This window comes from Microdochium trichocladiopsis (assembly GCF_020744255.1).
Source record: "Microdochium trichocladiopsis strain MPI-CAGE-CH-0230 chromosome Unknown B0I36scaffold_14, whole genome shotgun sequence".
In the NCBI taxonomy this organism is placed as follows: domain Eukaryota; kingdom Fungi; phylum Ascomycota; class Sordariomycetes; order Xylariales; family Microdochiaceae; genus Microdochium; species Microdochium trichocladiopsis.
The window spans coordinates 189,198-215,465 of record NW_025763557.1 but is presented as its reverse complement, the minus strand read 5'-3'; the positions used below and the strand labels follow the sequence as shown (position 1 = coordinate 215,465).

Genomic DNA, 26,268 nt, shown 5'->3' with positions numbered 1-26,268 from the left:
GGACCCGTCGATGGTGGCAAGTTCGCGAGTTGAGATAGCCCAGACTCGGAATCTTGTCTTGGACACGCGTAGAGAGACCAAGGCTCAAGGGGGACTGTGTGGTGAATTGCCAACCATTGCCAGGGCCCGATCTAGGGACCAGTGACACGCGACAGTGCCAAAGTAGGGACTTGTCGATCCAGGCGATAGTTCTCAGGGGGAGAGATGTCGATCCAGGCGACAGTCCCAAAGTAGGGACCTGCCGATCCAGGCGATAGCTCTCAACGAGGGACCTGTCGATCCAGGCGATAGCTCTCAACGAGGGACCTGTCGATCCAGGCGATAGTTCTCAAGCACGTCGATCCAGGCGACAGTGGGACCTGTCGATATCCCAGTGCATTCCATATCTCAGTACCTTCAATATCTTAGCATCTTACGTCTTAGGACATGTCACAGCCCAGCACGTTACGTCTTGGTATTATTCCATGACCCAAGACATCGCAGAAGTGGCCATCCATACCGGCCCCAAGGCTTCGTCCATCTGATTCTGCATGCCAGGAGAATATGGGGCGCTTTCCGTCTCCCACCGCGAGCGATTCTCTAAGGTCCAGCATCGTCCAGTACAAATGGCGCCACGGGCGTCGGTATCACGCCTACCACGAGGGGCAGTACAATTTTCCCAACGATGATGAGGAGCAAGATCGCCTTGACATGATCCACCACGTCTTCTACCGCATCATCGGTGACAGGCTGTTTCTTGCTCCCTTCAAACCCAACGGAAAGCGCATCCTCGATCTCGGAACCGGAACCGGAATCTGGCCGATCCAGCTCGGAGACGAGTATCCCGGCGCCGAGTTGATCGTCGGCAACGACCTCAGCCCAATACAGCCTCAGTGGGCCCCGCCGAACGTCAAATTCCTCGTGGACGACGTCGAGCTGGACTGGGTGGAACCCGAGCCGTACGACTATATCCACTGCAAATACATGGCTGGGTCCATCAAGGACTGGCCACGCCTTGTGCGGCAGATCTACGACAACCTGGAGCCCGGTGGCTGGTTCGAGTTCGTGGAATCCGCCAACACCCTGCTCTCCGAGGACGGCTCCCTCAAGCCCGACAACGCGATGGTGACCATGATGAACAGCCTCATGGAGGCGTGCGAGAAGATCGGGCGCACCATGGATCCCGCCCCCAACATGAAGGGCTGGGTAGAGCAGGCCGGCTTCGAGAACGTCACCCAGCAGACCTTTAAACTTCCCATCGGCAGCTGGCCGAAGGACCCGATACTGAAGGAGTGCGGCACGCTGATGCGGATCAACTTCCTTGACGGCGTTGAAGGATCCACCGCCGCCCTGTTCAGGGACGTCTTGGAGTGGAGCCAGGAGGAGGTGACCGTTCTCAACGCCCAGGTCAGAGCTGCAGTCAGGGATAGGGATGTGCACCCAATGTTCAATGTTCTTGTTGTCACCGGGCAGAAGCCGTCCTGAGGAGCACGGGGCGTCACGGCGTTGATCGTGCTCACATTGGATCTGGAAAGACTCCCGTGACCACATCGTTCCTTAGCCAGACCTCTGCAAAGCGATATCCTCCCTGTGGCGAAATTTTCTCTGGAGATTGACTGCTTGTGTCGCGCCCGTTTTGCGAAGGCCGAAAGGATCAGGCCCGTAGCTGGGCCTTTTCCCAAGCTATCTATAGAAGGGTTGCATTCTCGTAGCTACCTGTCGTTCGGTTTGTGGTAACCGTCCGTCCCATGCAAGGACGCATTCCTAGGAAGTCAGTGCTGATCGACACTCGACTGTCGACCGAGCATCTTCCGGCCTCCCGGCTTCCTTGTGCGACCGTGCTGCATCCGTAGTGGGAACTGCAGACAGATACATCTAGACAGATACGGCATGTATGAGTATGGCAATATAGCATGTTCAAATGCGTCCAGAGCTCTCGAAAAGTTCGGCATAGACCTGTGGTTGGCTCAGTTCGGGGAATGATGCTCTTCCGCTTCTGCGGCCCTGCCCTGTCAGGTGATGGCCAAAACCCGCCCCTTGAAGGAATCCCTGCCACCAGCGTTCCACTAACTAGTAAACAAACTGTACGCAATAGCCCTGCTAGTCTGCCTAATAGTACTTGTTCTATTTGAAGGAAAGAAGCTCTAAGACACCGTACCATGGACCTTCATCGCATGGCTCTGTAAATGCATCTTACACGTCAAATCGAAGTCACACACCTCACATCGCGGCTTGGCATTGTCGGGCAAAAGTTTGAGATGCCGTCGACGAAAATGCTTAGACAGGTCACCTGAAGTGTAGAATTCACTGGTGAGCTTTTGCACGTGAGGGTCGTCCGGGCCCAGAGTGAGCGCAGCACCAATACACAGGAAGCACCTCCTCGGCCGCTCCTGCTCGTTTTCGATGAATACGGACAGCATGGCGGCCTTCAAAGGGCTCTCTTCGGGGGAGGGAGAACCGGGACTTGGGACCTGCTTCTTTGCTGCCGATACATTGGTTCTGCGTGCGGTGCGGCCTTCTGCCACGCCGCAGTAGGCAACAATCGCGTCGATAAGGTTGGCCCTGCGTCTGTAGTACCCTTCGAGAGTATCATCCACCGGCGCGGTCAACGCATCAACAAGGCGTTTCTGTGCTGGGCGTTGAGGTGCGGAGGCCGTGTCCACGTCCATAGACTTTGAGAACCCGAGGCCCTGGAGTTGGTTTTGGATATCTTCCACGGCTTGCTCGTCCGTCCATTCGACTTTGGTTCGTTCCAGCAAGGCTCTCTTCAGTCTCTGCTTCTCGCTCCTCACCGCTCGAACAGCTTTCTGCCGTTCTTCCGATCTATGCGGCAGTCGTTTTACCTCCTCCTCCAGCTTCCTGATGCGGGGGTCGGTGTTGACGGACGCCAACTGCTCAGCAGTCAACTCTGTCGGTCGCCGCTTGCTGTTCGCGTGGCCGATGCTGCAGGCCTGCTTGAGCAGCGCCTGCTGCGGCTCCTGGCCCCGGATAATTGCCCACGTATCCAGACGCAGTTGGCGTCCGAGGTAGTGCTTCTGGAACGGGACCGAGCTGTTGTGGTCAAGCGCCAGGTTACGGATGGCATCACTGGCGTAGGCTATGGAGATGTCAGCATAGGGAGCAGTAAACAGGGCTTGGTGAAGCTTACGGCTCCCGTCGAGCTCGTTGCCCGCATTGTAGCGCAGGTTGTAGCAGATGGTGGGGTAGAGCCGGCCCAGGAGCTCGCCGATCTTCTTGATCCATCCCGCCATCATACTATACGTGATGGGTTCCGTCGGCGACATCTCAAAGCCGGTCAACGTCTTGACAGCGCGGCGAAACAGGGGCACGTCGTCCAGATCCCGTCGGAGGGGCAGACGAAGCTCCCGCTCACCGGGGTAGATGTCTAAGCCGACAAGCTGCGACGCCGAGACGAAGTCGGGTGCTCGGAAGGCTCGGAAGGCTCGATGGCGGAACAGGATGCCCAAGAGGAAGGCATCGGGGCTGAGGAGCAAGGTCGGATCAAACAGAGTCTCGGGGACGGTGAACGTCTTGCTGCGGGGGGTCAATATTGCACCGTTACCGGTCAAGGGACATGACCTACGCGTCCTTGGTACCGAGGTAGGTCTTGGTAAACTCGGGTGTGAACTGGAGAAGAAGCTTGTGAGGGCCCCCCTCGGGGTCTCTTGCCAGCACGACCCGGATGTCTCCGAACCGTAGCCGCAGGATGGCCATAGGGCGGGAACCGGCTGGAGCAAGCAGGAGGAGAAACAGGACCATGAGGATACGGAGCTCGCCGAGGTCGAACGACTTTTCTGGCGTGCTCACCGTTGTCTCGATCTGCTCCTTGAGGTCGTCGATCGTCATGCAGCGGTTCTCTCGTTTCTTCGTGCTCAGCTTGTAGTCCTTGGCCAGTCTACGTAGGACCTGGACCGTCAGACAACGAGACCAAACGGTGACGGGGAACGTACCTTGTGCATCTGGCGGTTCAGTTTCGGGTCGAGCTTCGCGCCCACCGCTTTCTCGTAGACCAGACGGAAGACCTTCCAGTTCGTGCCGAGTGAGCTGGCAGTCTTGATGCCCTTTATCTTCCTGTCGTCCTTGCCAGTCTTGAGGTCGAGGCGCCATGTGAAGAAACTGACGAGGATGCCGAGGTAGATCGATTTGAGGCGTCTGCATGGATCACCGAATCCGTTCCCTCTGCAAAAGCTGAATGTCCCGTACTGTCAGCTAAGGGTTAACAACAGCAAAAGGGAATCCAGGATGCTACCGCTGCCAATGGTCCTCGACCGCATCGAGAAGTCTCTCTGTCCCCGGACTGTAGTCTTGCGTGTCCAAGTCGCTGTCATCAACCTGTTCCGCGATGCGTTGGTAGAACTCTGGCGGGTGGGCGGCGCCGAGGAGGTCTGCAAGATCCTCGACGTCGACATGACAGTCGACATCGTCGAAAGGGTCGACCTCAGTGATGTCGGACTCGGCATCGGACGCTTCTTCATCCACGTCGAAGACATCCTCGGGCGAGAAGGAATCGTCCGAGTCGTACTCATCTTTACGTGAGCGCTGGCGGCGGGGCATTTTGATGGAAGCTTTGGGTCGGAGGGGTAAGGTGGGCGTCGGCGTCGGCGAGACAATGGACATGAAGGAAGACGGCCATTGTGCCACCGGAGACGGCGGGAGCGCCGTCATATAAGGTCGAGAGGCTCATTGCTGACTGCTGATGGGAATGAGCCTGACCGATTGTGGCTCTCGAGGGAAGCAGCCAGAGCCCTGGGTCTGGGACCAATTTGAGACTCCAGGGCTTCAGGGACAGCGAACCGGGTCCTGGTGACTGGCCAATCCGGCAAGTCTGTGGGGACGAGACTTGCCAGATGGGGCAACAGGTGCTGCCCCGTTGGGCAACCTTGGCGCTACAGCCATTTGCTGCTCTTGGGAATCCTCTTGGAAGCTCAGCATCGCTTAGGACTCATTTATGGCTGCCGCTCGTAAGGGCTAGCAAGCGCAGGGGTGTACATATTGCGTGTTGAAGCAACGGCTTCGAGCTCCAGGGTGCCGCTCCTTGGAGACATCCACTGGCCTGTTTCGGCATTGCCTCAATGGGCAATCCCTGATGTGGCCAGACCTCGCGCGACTCCAGTGGGCAACCAGTGTCGCCTCAACGGGTAGCTGCCTCAACGGGCAACCTGCCAGGCCTTCGTCGCTCGGTTCGGCAGCTTGGGACTGTAGATGCGCGACACTTGCCCGGCCATGCGTGACGGCCTTGTGACTCGCCTGGTTTAGCAACTACGACCAGAGCAGCGGCCCAGAGCACTTGACGGCAGAATTTGGAGAGCCACCGTCCGGTCCTATGCCTTGCCGGTTGACGTGGTCGGACGATGCCCTCATGGTCGTAGCACGCCACGCCCCCTCAGTCACAGGTACATCGGTCGCGACGGTCACCGGGCCGCAGATACCACGCGAGCCAACGGTGAGATACCTGTAGGTACCGACATGGACTCGAATGGCACCGACGCAGCGGCATGCGTGCAAGGATGCGCCAGCGAGTGCCTAACTACACGAGGCGTGTGGCCGGTGACGATATGAATGGCTGCTGGCTGCGTTGCAATTCGGCGCACGGTCTGGTTCGGCTGTCGTCTACGGCTCGTCAGCTCGTTCGGCCGTGTACCGTACGCACCACGTAGCGCGTCGAGGCAGTCGCGATGTCGCGCCGTCACTCGTCGGAGCGTAGTGACACGTTGCCGTCAGAGCAGGTCGGAGTGGCTGCGTTTGATTGGGCTGGGAGGAATCTCGACGACCCGGCGGGGATGCTGCACAGGCCCCAACGCGTCTTGACGTGTCGATGATAGCGGGGTTCCGGGCGTCTGACCAGCTCCACGCCCGCCAACATGGTGGATGGGGACCAGATTTGGTCTCGGAGGCGACCACCTGTAAAGAGGTGCTTGGGTCATGCCGTGAATGTTACTGTAGATACCAGATTGAGGCCATGTTTCACCCAGGGACCCCAAATAGAAAAGCGGCTGGCCGAAAATTTCGATCAACCCTGGCGACTGGTTGCTCGAGGCCAAGGTTCATTCGATAATCTCGACTAGACCCCGGTACAGGATGCTCGAAGCTATGGTTTCTCCAGATGGCTTGATTAGACCTTGAGCGAGGCCGCTCGACGGAAATGGCCGTCCGAGTTTTTCGATCGGACCGTAATCTAGGATACTCTAATCAGTTGTCTAGCCGGGGACTTCGAATGAACCCGAACCTGGGTTTCTCGAAGTACTCGATCAGCCGAGCACCTCGAGGAAACCTACGTCTAGAGTACTCTATAGAAAGGTGTATCCGAGGATTTCGGGTGAAAGTTTGTTCTGGAGACTCTTAGAAACTGGTTGCTCGAGATATTCGGGCAGCCGCCTTTTTATTTAGGACCCCCAATGCTGTTAGCCTGGCGGGTTGACGAAGGGATCTGCCGCCCATTAGTCTCGTGGCCTGCGTCGAGAGACCAGGGTCTTTCGCCGCTTTCCGTCCCTTGAACACGACATATCATTGTTCCCGCAAGGGCCACGTCTATCCTTCCCGTGCAAACATACACCTCAACAGGCAGATTTTGTCGGGCTATATCTGAATCCCTGCCTTGTGCCTCTTATCCCCATCACGCAACCGCCGGTGGCCGGCCCTGAATACTACGCCATCAAGGGTGGCATCATGTGTGCTAGTGGTGTTGATTGGTCATTCGGAATCTTGCATGACGTCCCATGCCGACTGGGATACAGACGAATCACGCGAATCACGCGGCAGCCTTTCATGCATAGTCGTGGATCATCACGCTAAATGGGAGATATGGGCCAATCGGTATCCTTTCCAACGCTGTGTGCGATCCGTGCCGAGTGCTTCGGCCCCGCCCACCCACAAGATAAGATGCTGGGCACTCCTCAGAATTCGTATGCCCTTCGCAACTCGCCGTTTACCATCGCCGTCCGCATTACTCGACTGCGAAGCAAGGATGAAGTCTTGTTCCGCGGAAACCAAATCCATCCGCCTTGCCTGCACCGAGTGCAGGCGCCGGAAGCAAAAGGTCGGCAAAGCCCACTCCCTCTGACAGCACTCGCGTCCTTTCGTACATTGCTAAAGTCAGCCTAGTGCAGCCGTGATTGGCCGTGTAATCCCTGCCAGCAGCGAAATGCGGCCAGTCGATGTCGTTTCCACCACGAACCTCGCCTCCGGGACCTGATTAAACCGGAGGGGGTAAGCAGGAGCTCCGGTGACGATAGAGCCGAAACACCCACGGATCAATTGGGGAGCGCCTTCAGGCATCTAGGCTACATGCCTTCCCACCACCTCTCCGATATCTTGACCGGTGTCGAGGTGAGATCCCAGCTCAACGAACGGAAAATTTGACTAAACAGGCGGCAGACTATTGCATCAACGGACACGGCTAAGCTTTGTCTGATGTCCCCTTGGGCCTCCAAACTCGAGCGTGCTCTTCAAATTCTTCCTCCGAGGTCGTGCTTAGGTGAGCAACATGTAGAACACACACGGAGCGAGCCTAACCCGACCAGATTCCCTTGTCTGGGGATTCCTCCATCATGTTAACTTTCACTATTACATTATCTACCCATCTTCCTTCTTGGAGCAGTACCAAACATTCTGCACCGACAGAACCGAGAATCGGCTTCCTGACTTACAGTGGACTTGCTTGCTGTTGGAGGTCTGTGCTTGTGCTACGCAGTTTCTCGACTCCGGGGATCAACGGGATCTGTGCTCGCCCGTTCAAGCCCTGACAGAAAGGTATCACGACACTGCGCGTGATCTCGGAAGCGCTGTGCGTCCTGGTCTGGGACACCTTGTTCATGTCCAATACCTACTGCTCTCGTGCTACTGGTATAAAACAGAAGCGCGTCTCCGTGAATCCTGGTACGTCTTGGGGGCGTCCATTCGAGAAGCCCAAGAGCTAGGTAAGTAACCGGAGGAAGGCACGCAACCCCTCTAAGTACCTTGCTGACCTGAAATCGAGGCATGCACGAAGAATGTGAGAATGGCCCTCGGTCCGAATTCGAGCGGGAAATGAGGAGACGAGTCTGGTGCGTCTTGAACGTGTGGGACTGGTGGGTAGCGAAATTCATCAAAAAAGGCAGTTCTGATATTTGACAGGCAACTTGCGTCCTTTCTCTCCAGGCCTTCGATAATATGCCGTGCAGATGGCTGCGTCGGTCTTCCGAATCCTGCCCTGGACGGGGGTGTACTATCTGCCGTGGTCCCTCTGAAGCTGCAGTCAGACCTCATTGATCGCCTGACTCGCCGATACAGCATGGCGGATGGCAACATGGATCCTCCCGAGATTCATGAGTACCAACAGGAGATTGAAGCATGGATTGCGACTTTCCCACGGATATATGACCGCGACAGTCCTGATACATCAATGGACAAAACCCACCCACGGATCGTCTTCCATCGGCATTATCTCCAAACCCTGTCCCTCGCAATGTCTCTGCGTCCTTTCAAGTCATACATGACACGACCGCTCGACACGGACACCAAGCTACGGCTTCGAAATGATGGCGTGGAGATTTGTTTGAGGCTCGTCGAAGAGGTCCGCGCCTTTTTGGCTTCCCTCCACCCCAGGGATAGTAGGTTCCACTTCACCCTGTTCATCACCTTCGATACCGCCGCGTTCCTTTGCTCGGCCATCCTTCAGGACGGGAGCCTAATCAGTTCGAGAGGGGAAGAGATCTCTCATGCTATCGGCTCCGCCGTTGCCGTGCTGAGCCAACTATCCGGTGTGGCAAAGGCGGCCAAACCGTCTCACAGTCTTCTCTGTCGGCTCTTCCAGAGGGCCACGGGCTCTTTAGCGACGGTCCCAGTTCCAACAAGTCGTGTTCGAGAGACAGCCATGGCCACGGACTGCTCACCTCGCTCATGTTCTCGAGATGCTCTCACGTCCTCCTTTGATGGTCCCTCTCAACTCGATGGGGCACAGACCACGATCCAGACGACTACTACGCTTGGTCCACAGTCATCACAAGTCGTCCTAGAGGCGCTCGCTTCGATCGACCATCTCGCCACCATTCACAGACTAGAACCACCGGTTTTGTTCCCGCAAACCATGTCGGCGTCATACGACTCCTCCAACCCCGCATGTCACATAGGGAAAGAAATACTACGGCATTATGCTGAAGTCCAACACCTGGTGTGAGTACTGGCCGCCGCAGCAGTCACGTAGGACACTCCAGCCGCTTCATTCTTACTCAGCTACTAGGGACTCGTGGTAGTGGCTATCCGACCAGGATTCAGTTGAGAAGGCAAACCACCAAATTCATGGAAATTGCTTCGGAATGACTCCCTGAAATTCCGGCTCCGGCTCCGATGAAAACCGTGTCCATCCACGCCATGGAGGGGTTGGTTAAACCGTAAGCAAATGGGACTCGGAGGAATAAGGTCCAGGCTCCGGAGGGCAGCTCACCAAGTGTTAAGACATTTGCCCCGTCTCAGGTCGAGGAGCAATGAAATTTGGCTTGGACGGAGATCCACAAACTGTTTTGCAAGGCTCTCCCAGCAGGCCCATCTAAGTGCAGTACTGCACAATGTTCGAGAGGAGCGGCGAGTCACCAGGGCAGACGTTGGACGGGCCGAGTCCACGATCCGTTACGAGGAGGAAGAGCAGGCAGCGATGAGGGTTTTGGAGAATTGCACATGTATTGTAATGGGTCAATGAATCCCTATTCCACTCGGGGCGCTTTCCCATTGCGTCATGAAGTTTGCCTCCCCTCAGTGTTCCCCGTCCAGCCTCATGACGTTCTGGTAACGCTCAGGCGTCCATGCTCTCCGCAGTCGCAGAACTGTGCCCCAACCAATACCTAACCGATGGTCATTGATCTGCAAAGAATCCCTCAAAAGCAGCTATTTTCGACTTCAGTGCCCTACGCTCGTCAAGGAGGGACCAACTTCTGTCCTCCAGAAGCGAAATATACGCTGTCGCCCTATCTATAAGCGTCATCTGTACTGGGCATAAGCATCATCCTTCCGTAGGTAGTTGAAGTCCAACTTACTTGATCCACCATTTTCATCGGGGCTTGGAGATCCTTCGCTGTAACGCCACATCCCTCCTCCGGCGCGATCGCCCCAGCAGCCGGGATGCTGACACTCAAGTCGGCAAGCATATGATCCCACGCGGTCATGCCTTTCCCGGCTGTGCAGCCGGGCGTCCCGTTTCCCGGGAAGTAGAGCTGGTTGTGCGGATGGCGGCAGATATGACAGTCTTTGGGATCGGAAACATGCGCATTTTGTGTTTGCCTTGCGTCTGGTTCCAGTTGTGATTGCCTCGGGGCGTAGCTAGAGGGATTTCGGCTCCCAGGCGTGGTGGCGCCGGGGGTCAATGACAAGATGTCTGCAAGTGGCTCATTTGCAGACTTCTCTTCGACGAATTCCTTTTTTGTTGTTGGGAAGTGAGAAGAGGTAAATGTCATGGCCGGCAGGATAAGGCTGTCGCAGCTCGTCGTCGTGACTACACACCGGAAGGGCTTGAAGGCTGCATTTCTCAATGCCGCCAAGGGTAGTCTGGGTTCTTATGCAGATGGGGCCATCCCGTTGGGCGGCGTCAGATCCCGTGCGCTTGGGGCACTCATTGCCTGCGACGCAGTTGGTCTGTGCGCGAAAGTGGTCTGATCTGCGGCTTCACTGACATCTTACTCGACGCCATTGTGAGACCTACAGGAGGCTAAAATGCATCGGTGGTTAAGGTACCACCAGATGTATGAGCACTCCGTACCAGGGTCTAGTCGAGATTCTCGCATAAACCGACTTTCACTAGGGTCTTGTCGAGGTAATCGAATAAACCTTGCCTCGGCCGGCCAATCGCCAGGATTGATCGAAATTTCGGCCAGCACTTTCCTGTGTCACGTCAAGCGCGCTCATCGTGCCCACGGCTGCTCGGCCAGTCGTTGACTGCTGACCGACTCTACCTAGACCGAGGAGCTCTGTTGCCATGCAGCCCTGGCTGTGCTACAGGACACCCTCCCCCCAAAAGAGTGGGCTGGAATGGACCCGATCTACCAACAAGCGGGCCAAATGCATCTAGTTGATAGCCATATGGAATTGATGCTCCGAGATAATCTACAGTCGCCGCCGACATGCTTCGCACTTCCTCCACGGGTACTATTTGTCTGATTGGGGAACGATTGTCTACCTTGAGGTTTCGTTCATCATCCTCCATGAAGGCCGAATCTCGCACCCAGCCCGCTGGGGCGCTTGGGGCTGGCCAGAGCGTCCAGAGCCCCACTAAAGCCAACACGTCAAGGCGCGTCGAGTCTCCCGTACCTCCCTCTGTGGTACCCCATCATCTCTGACACAACCTCCCACCATGTGCACGAGTCCAGGACGGCACGAAGGCGAGTGGTGTGTGCACGCGCTGCCCGTCCAGTACCCTTTCCGGACTTCGTCTTCTTCCGTTTCTCGCGCCGCCGAAGTCGCTTGGAGGGGCGTTGACCCCGGACCACCCGTCAGATGTTTCATGCATGTTGCCACAGGCGGGAGGGCCAGCATTGAGGCCACCAGGAGGCAGACTGGCTGATCTGGGCTGATCAGGGTCCGACCCATGTGGCACAGCGTGCCCACAGCTGCTCCGACCAGCCGCTCAACGATGACCGACCGCCACGAAGGCAAGCAAATGCAGACAGTCTATTTCATACACCTAGGATCCTCCATTCTCGCTACGCAGCCCGCCTGTGTCCTGTCGACGATCCAGTCTACTCATCCACTGACGTCTGTCGCTGTACGCCGCATGTTGCAGACGCTGCAGCCCCCGAGGGGTCCATCCAATCCCCTGCTGTCTTCTCAGGCCCGACTTTTGGTCCCAGATATCCACGGCCCAGCCAGATCATCGCCCGCGCGACCGAACAGAGGCTCGCGGTCGAGGTCTTGCCGGAGCGGCAAGCGCAACTCCCGCTCGCCTGGAGGGATTTCTATGTTGTCCAGCTGCTCGGCAGAGGCGAGGTCGGATGCCTGGAAGGCACGACGATGGAGTAATATGGCCAGGATCAGGACAAAGAGGCTGCGGGGATTCGAAGATGTTTCGGGGGGGATGCGAGTTTTGCTGTTGCAGGTGAGCCTCCGTAGTAAACAGTTGGCCACATAAGTCCACCCTCCGCCTCGCGACCAGACCCCCTCGCGACCACCCCCCACCTGCGCATGAAGGCATCGTCAACCTCGCCGTCACTCTGCAATAGCTCGTCAGCCCACCCAATAAAAAGGCTTTAAATTAATTGACCTGCACCTCTATGCAACTCTCCTCATCACTATCACTTTCAATTAGCTCCACCTCGTCGTCGCTACTGTCGGTGTTGTTATCTGTGCTGATGTCCGACCCCATCTCCCGCCGCACCTGTCTCTTCGCGCGTTCGACGTTTATAACGGTAACGAAGTCTTTGTTGGGATCCGGGTCGACTTTGCGACGTTTGTTAGGCTTTGAAGCCTCCAATGCAGCTTGCAGGCGGTCTTTTTGGTGTTCTGCAGTGGTGTATCGGAGGTTCGAAGTCTCGATTGCCTTCGCCACCTTCTGGAACAGCTTCCTGCACGTCGCTGTCGCCAGCGCAGAATCGCATTTTATCAGTACCTGATGCAATGCATAGATATCGCGACCTGTTTTTGGCGTTTTGACGTCATTTGCGCATAAGGGCGTCAAAAAGTCCGGCTCTGTAGACGTCATTTGGGCCTGATTTGGGCCATCTTGAGATGTCGACTGCGACTCCTCAGGGGTCAATATCACGAACCGGGAGCTCAACGCTTTTGACCTATTGTTTGGCCACACCCCCGTGCCTCTGAAGCCGGCCATTATGTTCTCCTTGTTCATCTTGCTTTTGCGCGCAGTTTCATATGCCTCAAGAAACTCCCGCTTGCCTGGGGTCTCGTTCATGGTGTCGTAAGCAACCTCTGTAACCGCTGTACGGTAGGCCGACTTCACCGCCGAGAACACGCCTACGTCAAGTGGCTGAAGAACATGTGAGGTATGAGCCGGGAGGTAAATCAGCCAGATCTTGTTGATGAAGCATTCCGCCATGAATTCCTCTGTTGCGTGCGACTTATGGCCGTCTAGGAGAAGGCATCGCCACTGACCAGGAATAGCAGGAACCGTGTTGGGGATGAACAACTCCTTGAGCCATTTCAGCGCAATATCATTGCTGGTCCACCCGTTTGGTGAAGTCTCAAAACACCAATGCTTCCATCGATCGATTTTGACGTCAGGAAACCATTGCTGTTGAACGGACTGGCCCTTGAAGATAACCAATGGAGGGATGGAACGACCGCCGGCAGAAATGGCCTCGATTATCGTGATCCAGGTGCTCCTGGCGCCGTCCTTTTTCAAGGTAAAGTCGCGCAAGGCATCACTGACCACGAAGCCATTGTGACCTAGGCCCTCCGCGACGCCACACTCGTCAACGTTCCATATGTTCTCGGGCCGTACTCGTTTGCCCTTCAATGACGTCAGGCGGTCGAAGAAGATGTCGATATTGGCCTTGGAGGCACCGTCGTATCGTTTGTATTCAATAAGTCGTGATCTCGAGGTCTTCAAGGTCGGGTTGCGGCGGATGAAGCGTCGGTACCAGTGCTTGCCGAGGTGTGCGGAGGGGTTGTCGAGAGCCAGCAGGCGCATCGCGAAGTGCTTGAATTACTTCAATGGAGCTGCATAGCCCATTGCTGCTTGGTCGAGGGCCCAAGAGACCAGATAATCCTCCTGGGTCACGGAGAGGGTTTGTCGGACTTGGTACCTTTGCTTGAAGGTTGGGCACGCGTCAAGGCGACGACGTAGGTAGGATCTGTCGACATCGTGTCGTCTAGCAGCCGTCGCGACAGGTACGCCAGCCTCAACTTCATCCAGTGCGCGCAGGGCGCGCAATTGGTAGTCTTTTGCGACCATGACGATAGCTTCCTTTTTGACGGTCACAATGCAGGTGGTCGGGTCGCGGTGCGACGCGGTTGAGCAGGTTTATATGGGAAAATGTATGGTGGGGTGCTCAACCGCGTCGCGACGCGACCCCTGGTCGCGATGCGCACTGGTCGCAATGGGGGGTCTAGACTTAGCACCCTCTTCATCCTCTTCCGCGAGAACCCGGACACCCGCTACCGCTTCATGGGCGATGACCGCACCTCGTTCGTCAAGTCGCAGTCGCATCTGGCTCCCAACAACGAGCTCGACGCCCTCGGCATGGCCGCCCGCGGCAGCGGCAGCAAGTCCGCCGTCAACGAAGGCCCCGGCCTGCCCATGCACGGATCGGACCCGGCCATGAACCGGATGTCGATGAGCTCGTCATTCGGCAGCCGCCCCCACAGCCGCCCTCACAGCGTGGGCAGGCCGCACAGTAATGGCCAGCCGCAGTACAAGGACGCTCAACCGCAGTACAACAACGCTTAACCGCAGTACAGCAACGCTCAACCGCAGTACAGCAACGCTCAACCACAATACAGCAACGGCCGACCGCAACACTAGGCCGGTCACATTTTGAGGTCTCGATCACAACTAGCAATGTTTTCATCTCGATAGTCTTACCATGCTTTCTGTTAGTAGCATATATCAGCGAAGGCACCTTGTTTACCGCTGCATCTTGGAGTTGGAATATAGTTTTATCATCATTTTGACAAGATGATGCGAACAAAGTCATTGCCACATTTTCTCTTTAAATCTACCTAGGCCACATAACGTAATCCACAAGTGAGTGAGCCACACAAGTGAGTGAGCCACTTTCCGTCATTTCCGTACAGGCTACCTTCTTTCTCCTTTTTCTCCACCAATAATTATGGGACGGCAATCAATTGAAAGCGATTTGATTCTAGCGCTTAATGCGCTTCAGTCGGACCCAGAATTAAGTGTACGACAAGCTGCATTATTGTATAATGTATCCCGTGCAACACTTCAACGACGGCGAAGCGGCCGACCTGCGAAAGGCGATATCCGACCACCCTGCCATAAATTGACATCGTACGAAGAGGATAGTATCGTACGATACATAATCGACCTAGATTCGCGATCGTTTCCACCGCGGTTAAGTGGTGTTCGAGAAATGGCGGATCGACTCCTCCGCGAACGCGACGCGCTACGCGTCGGAACGAACTGGGCTGCAAACTTCGTACGACGACAACCAGAGCTCCGTACGCGTTTTAATCGAAGAATCGACTACCAGAGAGTCCTCTGCGAGGATCCGGACGCGTATCGCGCGTGGTTTGAGCTCGTACGAAACATAATCGCGAAATACGGGATCCACGATGACGACATCTATAACTTCGACGAAACGGGCTTCGCGATGGACAAGATCTCCGCCGAAACTGTCGTTACGACCTCCGATCGACGCGGGAGGCCAAGAGCCGTACAACAAGGTAATCAGGAATGGGTTACAGTAATCCAGGGCATCGCGTCGTACGGCTATTCGATCCCACCATACATCATATTCGCAGGGAAGGTCCACCTCGACTCCTGGACCGCGAATAGCCCTCTACCGGCCGACTGGGTAATCGCGCTTTCAGATAACGGCTGGACGACGAACGAGAGAGGTCTAGAATGGGTAAAACACTTCGATTTCCATACGAAGAGTCGTACGAAGGGTACCCACCGCCTCCTCATCCTCGACGGCCACGAGAGCCACCATTCCGTCGATTTCGAGCTCTACTGCAAGGAACAGAACATTGTAACGCTCTGTATGCCTGCTCATTCATCACATAAGCTCCAGCCTCTCGATTTTGGGTGCTTTAGCCCTCTTAAACGGGCGTACGGTAAAGAAATTGAGGGTCTCATGCAGGCGCATATTACCCACATCTCAAAGGAGGACTTCCTCCCAGCCTTTTATAAGGCGTACGACGCTGCGATGACAAAGTCAAACATCCAGGCAGGCTTTAGAGCAACTGGCCTAGTGCCGTACGACCCGAATTATGTAATTTCGCAGCTAGATGTGAAGTTTCATACGCCAACACCGCCAGGTTCCTCTGCTGGACTGCCACCTCCTTGGGTTTCAAAGACGCCGAATAGCCCAATTGAGGCCGAATCGCAGACAGAGTACATCAAAAATCGCATCGTACGACACCAGAATAGCTCTCCGTCGTCCATTATTGAGAGCCTACGGCAGCTTAATAAAGGAATCACAATGATGGTGCACGAACAGACCCTTATGCGCCATGACCTCGCCGAACTTCGAGATGCAAACGACCGCCTTAGCCGCCGTCGTCGTACGAAAAGAAAACAGCTACAGAAAGGAGGGTCCCTAACAATTAATCAGGCAAAAGATTTGAAGGCTCAAATCGACGCGACGGAGCAGTTAAGGGCGGAAACGAGTCAGAATAGTAGTCGTACGAGGAGGCCAGAAACGCGCGCGCGACGATGTGGCGTCTGCGGCGAGCCCGGCCATAATGCTCGTACGTGTCAGAAAGTTGTATCTGCCTCTAAAGAAGAGGATTCCTCATAGTTTCAATTGATTTAAGGCGTTGTGGTTGATTTCTCTTATATATTGTCGCGTAGGTAGGACGGAAGTGTCCCACTCCCTTGTTTGTCCCACTCCCTTGTGGAGTACGTTATAACTATGTTCAACCTACTATAATTTATTAATCGAACAAGCTAAAACACATTTCTAATATCTTCCTATAACTCGTCTTTCCTACTCGAAACACTCTGCCTCTACTATCGCCTTCCAAGCTGCGACCATATTCGTCCCCTCCGCGTCCTCTACCGTTCTTACCCTCCCGAGCCATCCTATAAATTCCTCCTCTGATAAATCGACCTCGAGCTCTCGCCAGATCAGCTGCTCAAGCTTTCTGCTAGCTGTAGCCAGCCAGACCACCGGCATCACTCGATCTCCCCACCGGCACTTCCCCGTCTCTCCCCACTTACACTAAGCCTGCGGGAGACCACACGTCCAGCAGCACGAGTACTCCTTAAACCGGATCTGCCGCCGCCATGCCATATACGTATCCGATCCTCCTAGCACCTTGCAGCCCCGGAACTCGTGCTCGTACGTCATCTGCCGACCCTCTGCCCGGCCCTGGTGGCACCACTTGACGTAGCACACTACGCACTTGCCCTCTATCGACTCTACCCACTCCAGCAGCTTCCGGATCCTCCTCTGTCTCTCCTTGTTGTCCCTCCGGAGACAGTCCTCCGCTGCCTCGTCTGTTGCCGAGTGCCAGTCCCCAGTACTGCTGCCATCGTCCACGTCCACGTCCATGTCCTCGTCGAGCACGTCGACCTGTACCCCTGTGAGCTACCGGCACCGGTCACAGCGCACCGCCTAGAGACTGTCGCAGTCCTGCGCGAACCCGTCCATGAACGCCCCAAGCACGAGCCTCCGGCAGTCCGGCGTCTGCGTGAAACGCTCGACCGCCTGCCGGTTCAGCTGATCTACGTCGCTCGCCTGCCGGCCCTGGTACACAGCCGCCCTGCCTAGTACTACAACCGACTCTACCTCCTCCCCGGCCTTCCTCCCGCCGCGGCCCGTCTGCTGGACGAAGTCGACAAGCCCGTAAGTCTAGACCCCCCATTGCGACCAGTGCGCATCGCGACCAGGGGTCGCGTCGCGACGCGGTTGAGCACCCCACCATACATTTTCCCATATAAACCTGCTCAACCGCGTCGCACCGCGACCCGACCACCTGCATTGTGACCGTCAAAAAGGAAGCTATCGTCATGGTCGCAAAAGACTACCAATTGCGCGCCCTGCGCGCACTGGATGAAGTTGAGGCTGGCGTACCTGTCGCGACGGCTGCTAGACGACACGATGTCGACAGATCCTACCTACGTCGTCGCCTTGACGCGTGCCCAACCTTCAAGCAAAGGTACCAAGTCCGACAAACCCTCTCCGTGACCCAGGAGGATTATCTGGTCTCTTGGGCCCTCGACCAAGCAGCAATGGGCTATGCAGCTCCATTGAAGTAATTCAAGCACTTCGCGATGCGCCTGCTGGCTCTCGACAACCCCTCCGCACACCTCGGCAAGCACTGGTACCGACGCTTCATCCGCCGCAACCCGACCTTGAAGACCTCGAGATCACGACTTATTGAATACAAACGATACGACGGTGCCTCCAAGGCCAATATCGACATCTTCTTCGACCGCCTGACGTCATTGAAGGGCAAACGAGTACGGCCCGAGAACATATGGAACGTTGACGAGTGTGGCGTCGCGGAGGGCCTAGGTCACAATGGCTTCGTGGTCAGTGATGCCTTGCGCGACTTTACCTTGAAAAAGGACGGCGCCAGGAGCACCTGGATCGCGATAATTGAGGCCATTTCTGCTGGCGGTGGCTTCATCCCTCCCCTTGTTATTTTTAAGGGCCAATCCGTGCAGCAGCAGTGGTTTCCCGACGTCGAACTTGACAGGTGGAAGCATTGGTGTTTTGACACATCACCAAACGGGTGGACCAGCAATGATATTGCTCTGAAATGGCTCAAGGAGGTATTTATTCCCAACACCAAGCCTACGGATTCTAGAGAGTGGCGATGCCTTCTTCTCGACGGCCACAAGTCGCACGCAACAGAGGAATTTATGACGGAGTGCTTCATCAATAAAATCTGGCTGATTTACCTCCCGGCTCATACCTCACATGTTCTTCAGCCACTCGATGTGGGCGTGTTCTCGGCGGTGAAGGACCACTATCGTCAAGCGGTCGCGGAGGTTGCATATAACACTATGAACGAGTCCCCAGGCAAGCGGGAGTTCCTTGAAGCATACCAAATTGCGCGCAAAAGAAAGCTCAATAAGGAGAACATCTTAGGAGGCTTCAAAGGCACAGGGGTGTGGCCTCACAATCGGTTGAAGGCGCTGGGTTCCCGCTTCGTGATGCGGGACTATGAGGAGGTACGGGAGGCCCAGCAGAATCCCCAAAATCGGGCCCAAACGACGGTTTTAGAGCCAGATTTTTTGACGCCCTTGTGCGCAATTGACGTCAAAACACCAAAAACATCTCGCGATGTCTATAAAATGCATAGGGAGTTGGTAAAGTGTGGTGTACCTTTAGGGGCGGCGACCTGCAGGAAGCTCTTCAACAAGGTCGGGAAGGCAATCGACACTTCGAACATCGCGCGCACCACCGCAGAACACCAAAAAGACCGTCTCCAAGCTGCATTAGATGCTTCAAAGCCTGCTAAACGCCGCAGAGTCGATCCGGATCCCAATAAACAGTTTGTTCAGGTCGTAAACGTGGAGCGCGCAAAGAGGCAATTGCAGCTCGAGATGGGGGCGGACTTCAGCACGGATGACGACACCGACAGCAGCGACGACGAGGTAGAGATCATTGAAGACGACAGTGACGAGGAGAGCTGCATTGAGGTGCGGATCAATTGATTTGAAGCCTTTTTAACGAATGCTTGTTCAGTTATTGCAGAGTGACCATGTGGTCGGTGATGCCCTCATGCGCAGGTTGGGGGGTGGTCGCCATGCGCACTGGTCGCAATGGGGGGTCTAGACTTAATGATGATCATGAGAAGGAGCACGGTGGTGAAGACGGCATTGACAACCCAGAAGACGACGCCGGCAACGCTAGTAACGATACCAGGCTGTCCGAAGACATCGGTGTAGATCAAGATGCAGATCGTGTTGAAGAAGTTGATGGCGCTGATGGCAATGTTGAACGAGTTCATCTTCTTGTCCATCCACGGGCGCATGACAGAGGCACCAATCAGTGCGGCGGCCTCGACGATCATGAGGGCAATGGCCAAGCCGATGCCGCTGGCGACAGCGATAACAAGCGACTTGACAAACATGTACCCAAGCAGGACGGCAACAAAGTAGTATGCCGAGGCGCGGAACTGGATGTACAAGAAGCCCCAGCGGTTCAACGCCGAGTCCTCAGCGTACAGGCTGTAAGCAGGGTTCTTGTGGAGAACAATGGAACGGCGCGCGATGACGATGACGGTGTACGCAACGTAAGCCAGCGTGCCGATTGTGCCGAGCAGGAAGGCAACAGCCACGACAACAAGAGCGGGAGAGTCGCGGCGCTTGAGCTCGAGGAGGCAGAGGAAACAGATGGCAGGGAAGCCAATCAGGGTAAAGCGGTAGAGCACACCCTTGAGAGTCGGAAGCCACGAGGATCTGAAGTCGATGAACCGGTCATGCTTGATCACACGGACCTTGGCCAGGCCGTCCATGATGAACTTGGCCAGTGCGACAAAGATGCAGCTGAAGATCATAACAACGACATAGGTGACGATACCGGTGAGGAAGATGTTTGTCGTATCCATGGCCTCGCGGAAAGCCACACGATCAGGGCCAGAGATGACGTATGCGCCGTAGCCAGTCTGGACCTCATCGCGCTTGAAGAGGTCGATCCCGCGCTGAACAAGCTCGAGTCCGCGCTTCTGGACCTCGACAGAGACTGTGCCGACACTGTTCAGGACGTGAGAAGGAGTGCCGCCGGTGGCGCGAAGGTACCAGGTGAAGATATCCTGGAGGAAGCCGACGTTAACGACGCCCAGACTCCACTGGAAATCCTGTGTCCATGCCTGCACAACGGGCGGGAGGCGGACCTCGATCATGCCGATCAGAGCCTGAGTCTGGTAGAAGCCGACCAGAGAGAGGGCGCTGGCAGCGACGTGAGAAGCGGCGTTGTAGTGTCCGACAGTGGAGAGAGCGGCCGACGAGACGAGGGCGAGACCAACAACGAGAGCAGTAGCCCACTTGACACCGACGAGATCGACCGTCTTGCCGTTTGAGATAGGCGCCTCGATACAGGCGAGCTGGGCCTTGGTGTCGAGCGAGTTGATGGTGATGCGGACCTTGGCATCGATGTCGGGGAAATTGTAGGCGATCGAGGGATCATTTTGGCGATGGATGGGTTGAGGACCTCCTGGGATTCGAGATCGGGCAGCTGGCCGGCGTTCATGGGGCAGAAGCCCGAGATCTTCATGTCGCATGGGTTGATGGAACCTCCCTGGATCTCGATTCCGTAGGCGAGGAGCTTGAAGTTGACGATGATGCGGCCCTCGATTGTCGAGATGGACTTGAGCTTGAGCTGGACGGTGTTGTTCCTTGGTATGAAGGTGACGAGGAACTGGCTGGCCGTGAAGCCCGAGTTGGGCTGGCATGTGTTGAGCGACGTCGAGTAGAGCATCTGTTCTGTGGACTGGGCCATTGCCAGCAACGGCGCCAGCACGGCGAGGAACAGGCTGAAGAACCGCATGTTGGGCGGCGCGTGCTGTGTTAGCTGTTGTCCGTTGGTGTGCGAGAGCGCTCGATTAAAGATGTAGGTATCGTAGGATGCGGCCGGTTGGCGACGGCGGCGCAGCGGATGTTGTTTGGGTAAACGAAGGACAGGCTCACATCTGCCAGATGGGGAGGGAGATGGAGTGAGGGGAAGGGATGGAAGCAGGAAACAGGGACAGGACCTGCAAAGAGGGCGTTGCAATGGGATGGGAATGTTGCGGTAATGTACCAAGGATTCCGGCGACCGAGCGACCGGGGGTGGGCGGACGGGGAGGGAACTGCAGGAAGGAACACTGCTGGAAGGGCAGGCGAGGCAGGCAGCAACTTTTGTCCCCGGCTCCAATCCGGGCTCCACGCTCCTGTCAACGTCGACCGTCCCCGTCATGGCCCGCCAAGGCCCGAGAGGACATCGATCGTATAAACTGGCAGACCTGAATCCAAACGAATCTCATGAAGGGGGAGGCTGAGCATCGATTTCTCCCCGCACCACGAGATTGACTTCTTGGTCCCTGTCAACGTTGACAGAGTGCTGACATGGTTTGATCCTGAGCGAGAACTTTCGGCATGGTCCCTGTCAGCGGACGATGGCGCCAATCAAGGGTCTGACCTTCAATGCCTCGCGTCCAGCCGTTTCCAGAAGGATTGCCAAGTACGTTTGTCGTGTGCCTTGATCTGAGGGATTTCGTCCGACGTAGCTGCTCGGCAGGATTCTCTGGTCCGATGTCAATTGATCCTTCGCGACTTACGAGCCCGTCCCTGCGGGTAAATGGTCAAGTACACCAGGCAACTCGGAACACGAAGATGTGACATGACTGGTGGTGACATCAGTAGTGAGACAGAGACATTCCAGACCTTCTCACAAAGGCATTCTATCACGAGCTGCTGTCGCTCCAACGTCTTAGCATTGTTTACTCTGCCGCGCAGGTCTCACCTTGACGTACCCCCTCACATTCCTGCGATTTCTTAGCAATAAAGCAGCAGGTCAGCAATGCACATCGTAATGACACTTGAGACTACATACGACATCGGGCCGCAGATGTGTCATCTGAGCATGACGACGTTGACATATCTGCGGAGGGATGAGTGTGGAGACTTGCAACTTCAGCGTTGTCAGAACATCTGGAAAAATACAGCAGGACGGGGCGACAAGACGAAAGAAGTTGTTGGCTTCGTCCCTCCCTCATGTCCCGACGCTGCCGATGTCAACATGCAGATCTGGCCTCTACCATTGCAAAGGCAGCGCAGCTGCCCTTGACGACGTCTCTTCCACGTCGTCATCAAATGACTTTCGCACAACTCGACAAGGCTCCGGATCAGTGTACCACTTGGCTCACTGGTTCTCGGCATCTACTAGCAACCATCCTGCGACGTGAAAACTGGGAAGCGCCGTTCATGTTCGCTCCGGAGAATGTATATAGACATGCTCGCGCTTGGGGAATGACTCCATGTCTGGTTTCGATTTATTTTCCTTTATCTTTGCCGCGGTGATTTAATCATGCCATAGCGGTGCTCTCAACCTCTGAACATCTGATCCAGCGCTGGTCGTGGATTCCCATGTTCGTGCTGAGTGAATCCCGAGCATCACTACCGGGCTTGGAGTACACTTCCTCGACAGACGAAGGCGGTGCCGGGAGACTTTGCATGTGGACGAAGGTTTTTGTTTGTTATTGTGCCCTACAAGCAGAAACCACAACCTGGAACGTTGATATTGAGATCGGTTCGAGACTCTATCGTCAGCATCGTCCTTGATGTCCTCGTCATCAGCGGTCAGGTCGATCTCCGTGCGAGCGGACACGCTGACAGGTAATTCACGAACAATCGGTGCCGGCAGATCGCCCGGAGGGCTCGTGGCTTCCTGCTGCGGCACGTCTCCTGTCCGAGTCTGCCCGCCTATACTAGACATGTCGTCGTCGTGGCCGACGCTAGCATCACTGCCGTCAGGCGTTGGATCGGTCGAGTCGTCGTCCTCTTCGTCGTCGTCATCGTCGTCGTCATCGTCGTCAATGATCTGCCCTGCAAAGGCAAATGTTGCGGCAGGTCGCATGGTTCCGGGTGTGCAGTTCGGGCGTTGCGTGGCCTGTCTGATCGAAGGGGCGCGGACAGAGGCTGGCCGGACCGACTTCGCCGTCACAGCAGCGGCTGGTGTACTGGCAGATGCGATGCTTCCACTAGGTCTCTGGGACAATGGGCGCGATACCGGGTTGCTCATGACGGAAGCGCTGGGTGCATCTAGGATTGTGACGTCTCCATCTTCATCTTCATCGTCATCGTGACCACCCTGCTCAGGAGCAACAGGCTCTGCTGGTGTCTCAACTGATCTAATGGGAGCTCTTGGACGGATGGGAATACCTCGCGCTGCTTTCTGGTCGGCCTTGCTGACAATATCGAAGAGCATCTCCGCGATTTTCTCATCGCCCGGGGCAGGCTTCCAATCTCCCAAGCCCCCGATCGGTGGCAGGTTGTGCAGCGCGGAGACTCATTGGCGAACCTCTCCGTTTTGGGGAGCTTCACGACGGAATTGACGTCGTCCACGAAAGTGTGGTCGCGGACAGGCTGACGAGGGCTTGCGCCGTTGACCTCGTAGAACCGGATCCAGTCCATTCCACGGAGCTGGTAGATGTAGTCGATGCCGTGGCAAGTGCGCAGGCTGCGGAAGCGGCGGTGGTTGGCGTGCGCCTCCGTGCGATGGCACATGGCCCCGAAGACGTCCTGCTGCATGATGTCCTCCTCGTGGTACTCCTCGTGGTAGTCAGCCTCGTACTTCATCTCGTAGCGGCGTCGCATGCGTCTGTTGTCGCCCTCGGCGATGTGGATGGCAAAGGTGCAGAGGCTGTATGCGATGAGCAGCATCTTCAGTGGTAGCGTGCGCTGGTTGGTCTTCCAGATCTTGGGCTTGCCGACAGTGACCTTTGGGTCGTCTGGATCATACGTGATAATATGCTCCTTGGCAGCCATGAGAGAACCATGCCAGAACAGCTCGATGTGGCGAATCCGTGCAACTCTGGCGGGGCCGATGCCGTTGAAGAACTTGCCCAGCTCGCCAAGTGATGAGAAGGCAAATGTGTTGCACCCGTAGAAGGCGTGGACGCCGAGGTAGCACCAGCGCTTGCAGACGAGGAGGTATTTCAGCACGTTGCAAGGCTTGTGCGCGGTGCTCACGCTGCAGTTCTTGTAACCCCAGTAGAAGCGACGTGGGAGCTCGCTGCGCCTCTCGCGATTTTCTGCTGGGAAGTTTGGCGGCGCATAGCCGTGATCGAGCCGCGAGAGGCAGTGGACGAGGCGATTCTTGACGAACAGGAAGTGGAAGATTCTCATCTGCACCGATTCTGGCAGGTCGCTGAAGGAGAAGCACTCCTTCCTGGGACCTTCGAGATGCTTCGCTGGCCGAGCAAGGTCAGTGAAACGCAGTGGGTGTGCTAGCGCCCAGACACGGCGATCGACTGTAGGATCACTCATCGTTTGCTCTTGAAACTCGGATCCTGAGAGCTTGGCGCCCTCTAGAGCTGTCTCATATGCTCTTCTCAGCTCTGAGCTCTTCAGACGTATAATGTCAAGCCGGAGATCTGGATGCGTGAGACGGGGGTTCTGGCTGAGGTTCTCCTGTCGACAGAACCGCCGATACACGCGTCTGTAATGCTTTGTCCTGGCCTTGACGTCGGCGACGGATATGGAAAGGAGGTTCCGGAGCCCGACTTCCCATCGCTATGTTCATGCTGGTTAGCTATTCTAAAGTCTATGCACGCTGCGTATGTCGGTAAGGAGACTTACTACTTCAGGCTCTTTGCGCCGATTCAGCTTGTCCCGCAGCTCTTTGTTCTCCTTCTCCAGCAACTTGTTCTTCTTGTGGACTTCTGCTGTTTCTGCTCTGAGGTCCTTACAACGTCTGACAATGCTCACGAAGCGAGTCACAAGTTCTTCATGCCTTGTCTCAAGGTCCTCATGGAGACGTTGACCCGCGGGGCAGGCATTCTTGATCTGTGTCGTGCGCTGCACGAGGTCTTGATCAAATACCTGCAAATCATCCGCCAACGCGATGATGTCGTTCTCCTGTGTGTCCCATTCAGGATCATCGAGGTCGTCGTCGTCGTGCGGGTCTTGGCTTGGCTCGGACTCGCCGTCTTCTAAGTCGTCCAAAATAGCAGGGTCAACATCTTCGTCATCATCTGGAGTCACGAGAAGTTAGTACCAGGATGATCTCTTCGGATGTGTGCTTCAGCTTCAGTACTGACCTTCTGAACCCAGAATGGTGCTGTCTGTGTCCTCGTTGCCATCGTTCGCATTCCGTCGACCGCGATTCTCTTCGCCGTCCTGAAGTGCCATGTCTTCATCGTCAAAGTCAGGAGACAACTCATGGCGCTCACGATTGCCCTCGTGTGGTGAGAATGACGGCATCGTGCCGGTTTGGGTCTTGTTCTGGGAAGTCCTATGACTGAGTGCGATGTGATTGAAAGCAATGTGCTGCGACGTGCTTTGAGGTTTCGACCATGGAGTTGATGGCTACGTGCTCTTGAGGAATATGTTCGATCCCGATATGACAATTTCCTAGAGCAGTATGCCGGGCTTTCGTTGCCACTGGCTGGGATCTGGTATGTTAGCCACCGTCAGGCGCCGTTCATGGTGATAGACTTCACAAGAAGTGATAAGGTTCGATGGAGAGACGAAGTTTGTGGGAAGTCTCCGGGCCTTCGAAGGGAGTGCTCCTTCTAAAAGAATGTTGCTTCGAGCGCTCCTTCCTCACAGGACATATTCAGGATAGGAATTGACTTACAGATTGTTTTCGAGGCAGAGGTTGTCAAGAAGTGACTCCGAAGTACGAGGCTGGGTATGGAGCTTGAGTGGGTGTTTGATGTTGCTTGGAATGGTGATGTTCAAGTAAGTGGCAGAGACTGTAAGAGATCTGAGCGAGAAGATGCAGGTGTCTTCGTTTGTTCTTCTCGTACTCCAAGCTGAGCAGCTAGGTCAAGAACTCGTTAGTGGTGAGCGTGATCTGACCAGAGGTTGGTTTCAGTAGACTTCTGAAGACTTTCGGGGAAGGAAGCGAGTTGAGAGCAGGGCATGTGGATGACGAAATGAACTCGATAACACAGCAGCGTGGAGAAACCTACTGCTTGTTCTGCTAGTGGGCTGTGTTTGAAGGAAGGCGCAAGTGGCAGGGACAT

At 55.8% G+C, this 26,268-nt stretch overlaps 9 protein-coding genes across 9 annotated transcripts; 4 read left to right on the top strand and 5 right to left on the bottom strand.

Annotated features, from left to right (window-relative positions):
• Positions 1-543: 543 nt before the first annotated feature.
• Positions 544-1,464, top strand: B0I36DRAFT_256429 (S-adenosyl-L-methionine-dependent methyltransferase; the record flags this gene model as incomplete). Its single annotated transcript, XM_046150939.1, has 2 exons — positions 544-818; positions 858-1,464. 2 exons carry the CDS (start codon positions 544-546, stop codon positions 1,462-1,464), a joined length of 882 nt encoding a protein of 293 aa, XP_046004750.1.
• A 369-nt stretch (positions 1,465-1,833) lies between these two features.
• B0I36DRAFT_278637 (C2H2 finger domain protein) lies at positions 1,834-4,533 on the bottom strand (the record flags this gene model as incomplete). Its single annotated transcript, XM_046151444.1, has 5 exons — positions 1,834-3,076; positions 3,128-3,513; positions 3,563-3,885; positions 3,930-4,167; positions 4,229-4,533. 5 exons carry the CDS (start codon positions 4,531-4,533, stop codon positions 2,124-2,126), a joined length of 2,205 nt encoding a protein of 734 aa, XP_046004749.1. The 3' UTR covers positions 1,834-2,123.
• A 2,410-nt stretch (positions 4,534-6,943) lies between these two features.
• On the top strand, positions 6,944-9,133 carry B0I36DRAFT_256306 (fungal-specific transcription factor domain-containing protein; the record flags this gene model as incomplete). The annotated part of the gene is made up of 6 exons (XM_046150927.1): positions 6,944-7,015; positions 7,081-7,305; positions 7,354-7,445; positions 7,486-7,895; positions 7,955-8,045; positions 8,092-9,133. The coding sequence occupies 6 exons, from the start codon at positions 6,944-6,946 to the stop codon at positions 9,131-9,133; spliced, it is 1,932 nt and encodes a 643-aa protein (XP_046004748.1).
• Positions 9,134-9,614: 481 nt separating this feature from the next.
• On the bottom strand, positions 9,615-10,480 carry B0I36DRAFT_339382 (uncharacterized protein). Its single transcript, XM_046155874.1, has 2 exons — positions 9,987-10,480; positions 9,615-9,934 (listed from the first exon to the last, which is right to left on the bottom strand). Exons 1-2 carry the CDS (start codon positions 10,401-10,403, stop codon positions 9,806-9,808), a joined length of 546 nt encoding a protein of 181 aa, XP_046004747.1. The 5' UTR covers positions 10,404-10,480; the 3' UTR covers positions 9,615-9,805.
• Positions 10,481-11,057: 577 nt separating this feature from the next.
• B0I36DRAFT_339381 (uncharacterized protein) lies at positions 11,058-12,094 on the top strand. The gene has a single exon (XM_046155873.1). The coding sequence runs from the start codon at positions 11,531-11,533 to the stop codon at positions 12,068-12,070; it is 540 nt and encodes a 179-aa protein (XP_046004746.1). The 5' UTR covers positions 11,058-11,530; the 3' UTR covers positions 12,071-12,094.
• A 1,939-nt stretch (positions 12,095-14,033) lies between these two features.
• On the top strand, positions 14,034-14,402 carry B0I36DRAFT_339377 (uncharacterized protein). The gene has a single exon (XM_046155872.1). The coding sequence runs from the start codon at positions 14,063-14,065 to the stop codon at positions 14,342-14,344; it is 282 nt and encodes a 93-aa protein (XP_046004745.1). The 5' UTR covers positions 14,034-14,062; the 3' UTR covers positions 14,345-14,402.
• Positions 14,403-16,805: 2,403 nt separating this feature from the next.
• Positions 16,806-17,568, bottom strand: B0I36DRAFT_369638 (uncharacterized protein; the record flags this gene model as incomplete). Its single annotated transcript, XM_046159811.1, has 2 exons — positions 16,806-17,159; positions 17,530-17,568. 2 exons carry the CDS (start codon positions 17,566-17,568, stop codon positions 16,806-16,808), a joined length of 393 nt encoding a protein of 130 aa, XP_046004744.1.
• Positions 17,569-19,186: 1,618 nt separating this feature from the next.
• On the bottom strand, positions 19,187-21,274 carry B0I36DRAFT_339350 (uncharacterized protein). The gene has a single exon (XM_046155870.1). It carries the CDS (start codon positions 20,989-20,991, stop codon positions 19,318-19,320), a length of 1,674 nt encoding a protein of 557 aa, XP_046004743.1. The 5' UTR covers positions 20,992-21,274; the 3' UTR covers positions 19,187-19,317.
• A 1,328-nt stretch (positions 21,275-22,602) lies between these two features.
• B0I36DRAFT_355885 (uncharacterized protein) lies at positions 22,603-26,268 on the bottom strand (the record flags this gene model as incomplete). Its single annotated transcript, XM_046157493.1, has 7 exons — positions 22,603-22,744; positions 22,804-23,484; positions 23,598-24,811; positions 24,878-25,272; positions 25,339-25,532; positions 25,878-26,063; positions 26,102-26,268. 7 exons carry the CDS (start codon positions 26,266-26,268, stop codon positions 22,603-22,605), a joined length of 2,979 nt encoding a protein of 992 aa, XP_046004742.1.

Coding starts and splice junctions, on each gene's coding strand:
- B0I36DRAFT_339382 (XM_046155874.1), bottom strand. CDS start 10,403: ATGACATTTACCTCTTCTCACTTCCCAACAACAAAAAAGGAATTCGTC. Junction 9,935..9,986: donor CGATGAAAATGGTGGATCAA/GTAAGTTGGACT, acceptor TGCCCAGTACAG/ATGACGCTTATAGATAGGGC.
- B0I36DRAFT_339381 (XM_046155873.1), top strand. CDS start 11,531: ATGTGGCACAGCGTGCCCACAGCTGCTCCGACCAGCCGCTCAACGATG.
- B0I36DRAFT_339377 (XM_046155872.1), top strand. CDS start 14,063: ATGGGCGATGACCGCACCTCGTTCGTCAAGTCGCAGTCGCATCTGGCT.
- B0I36DRAFT_339350 (XM_046155870.1), bottom strand. CDS start 20,991: ATGCCAGCCCAACTCGGGCTTCACGGCCAGCCAGTTCCTCGTCACCTT.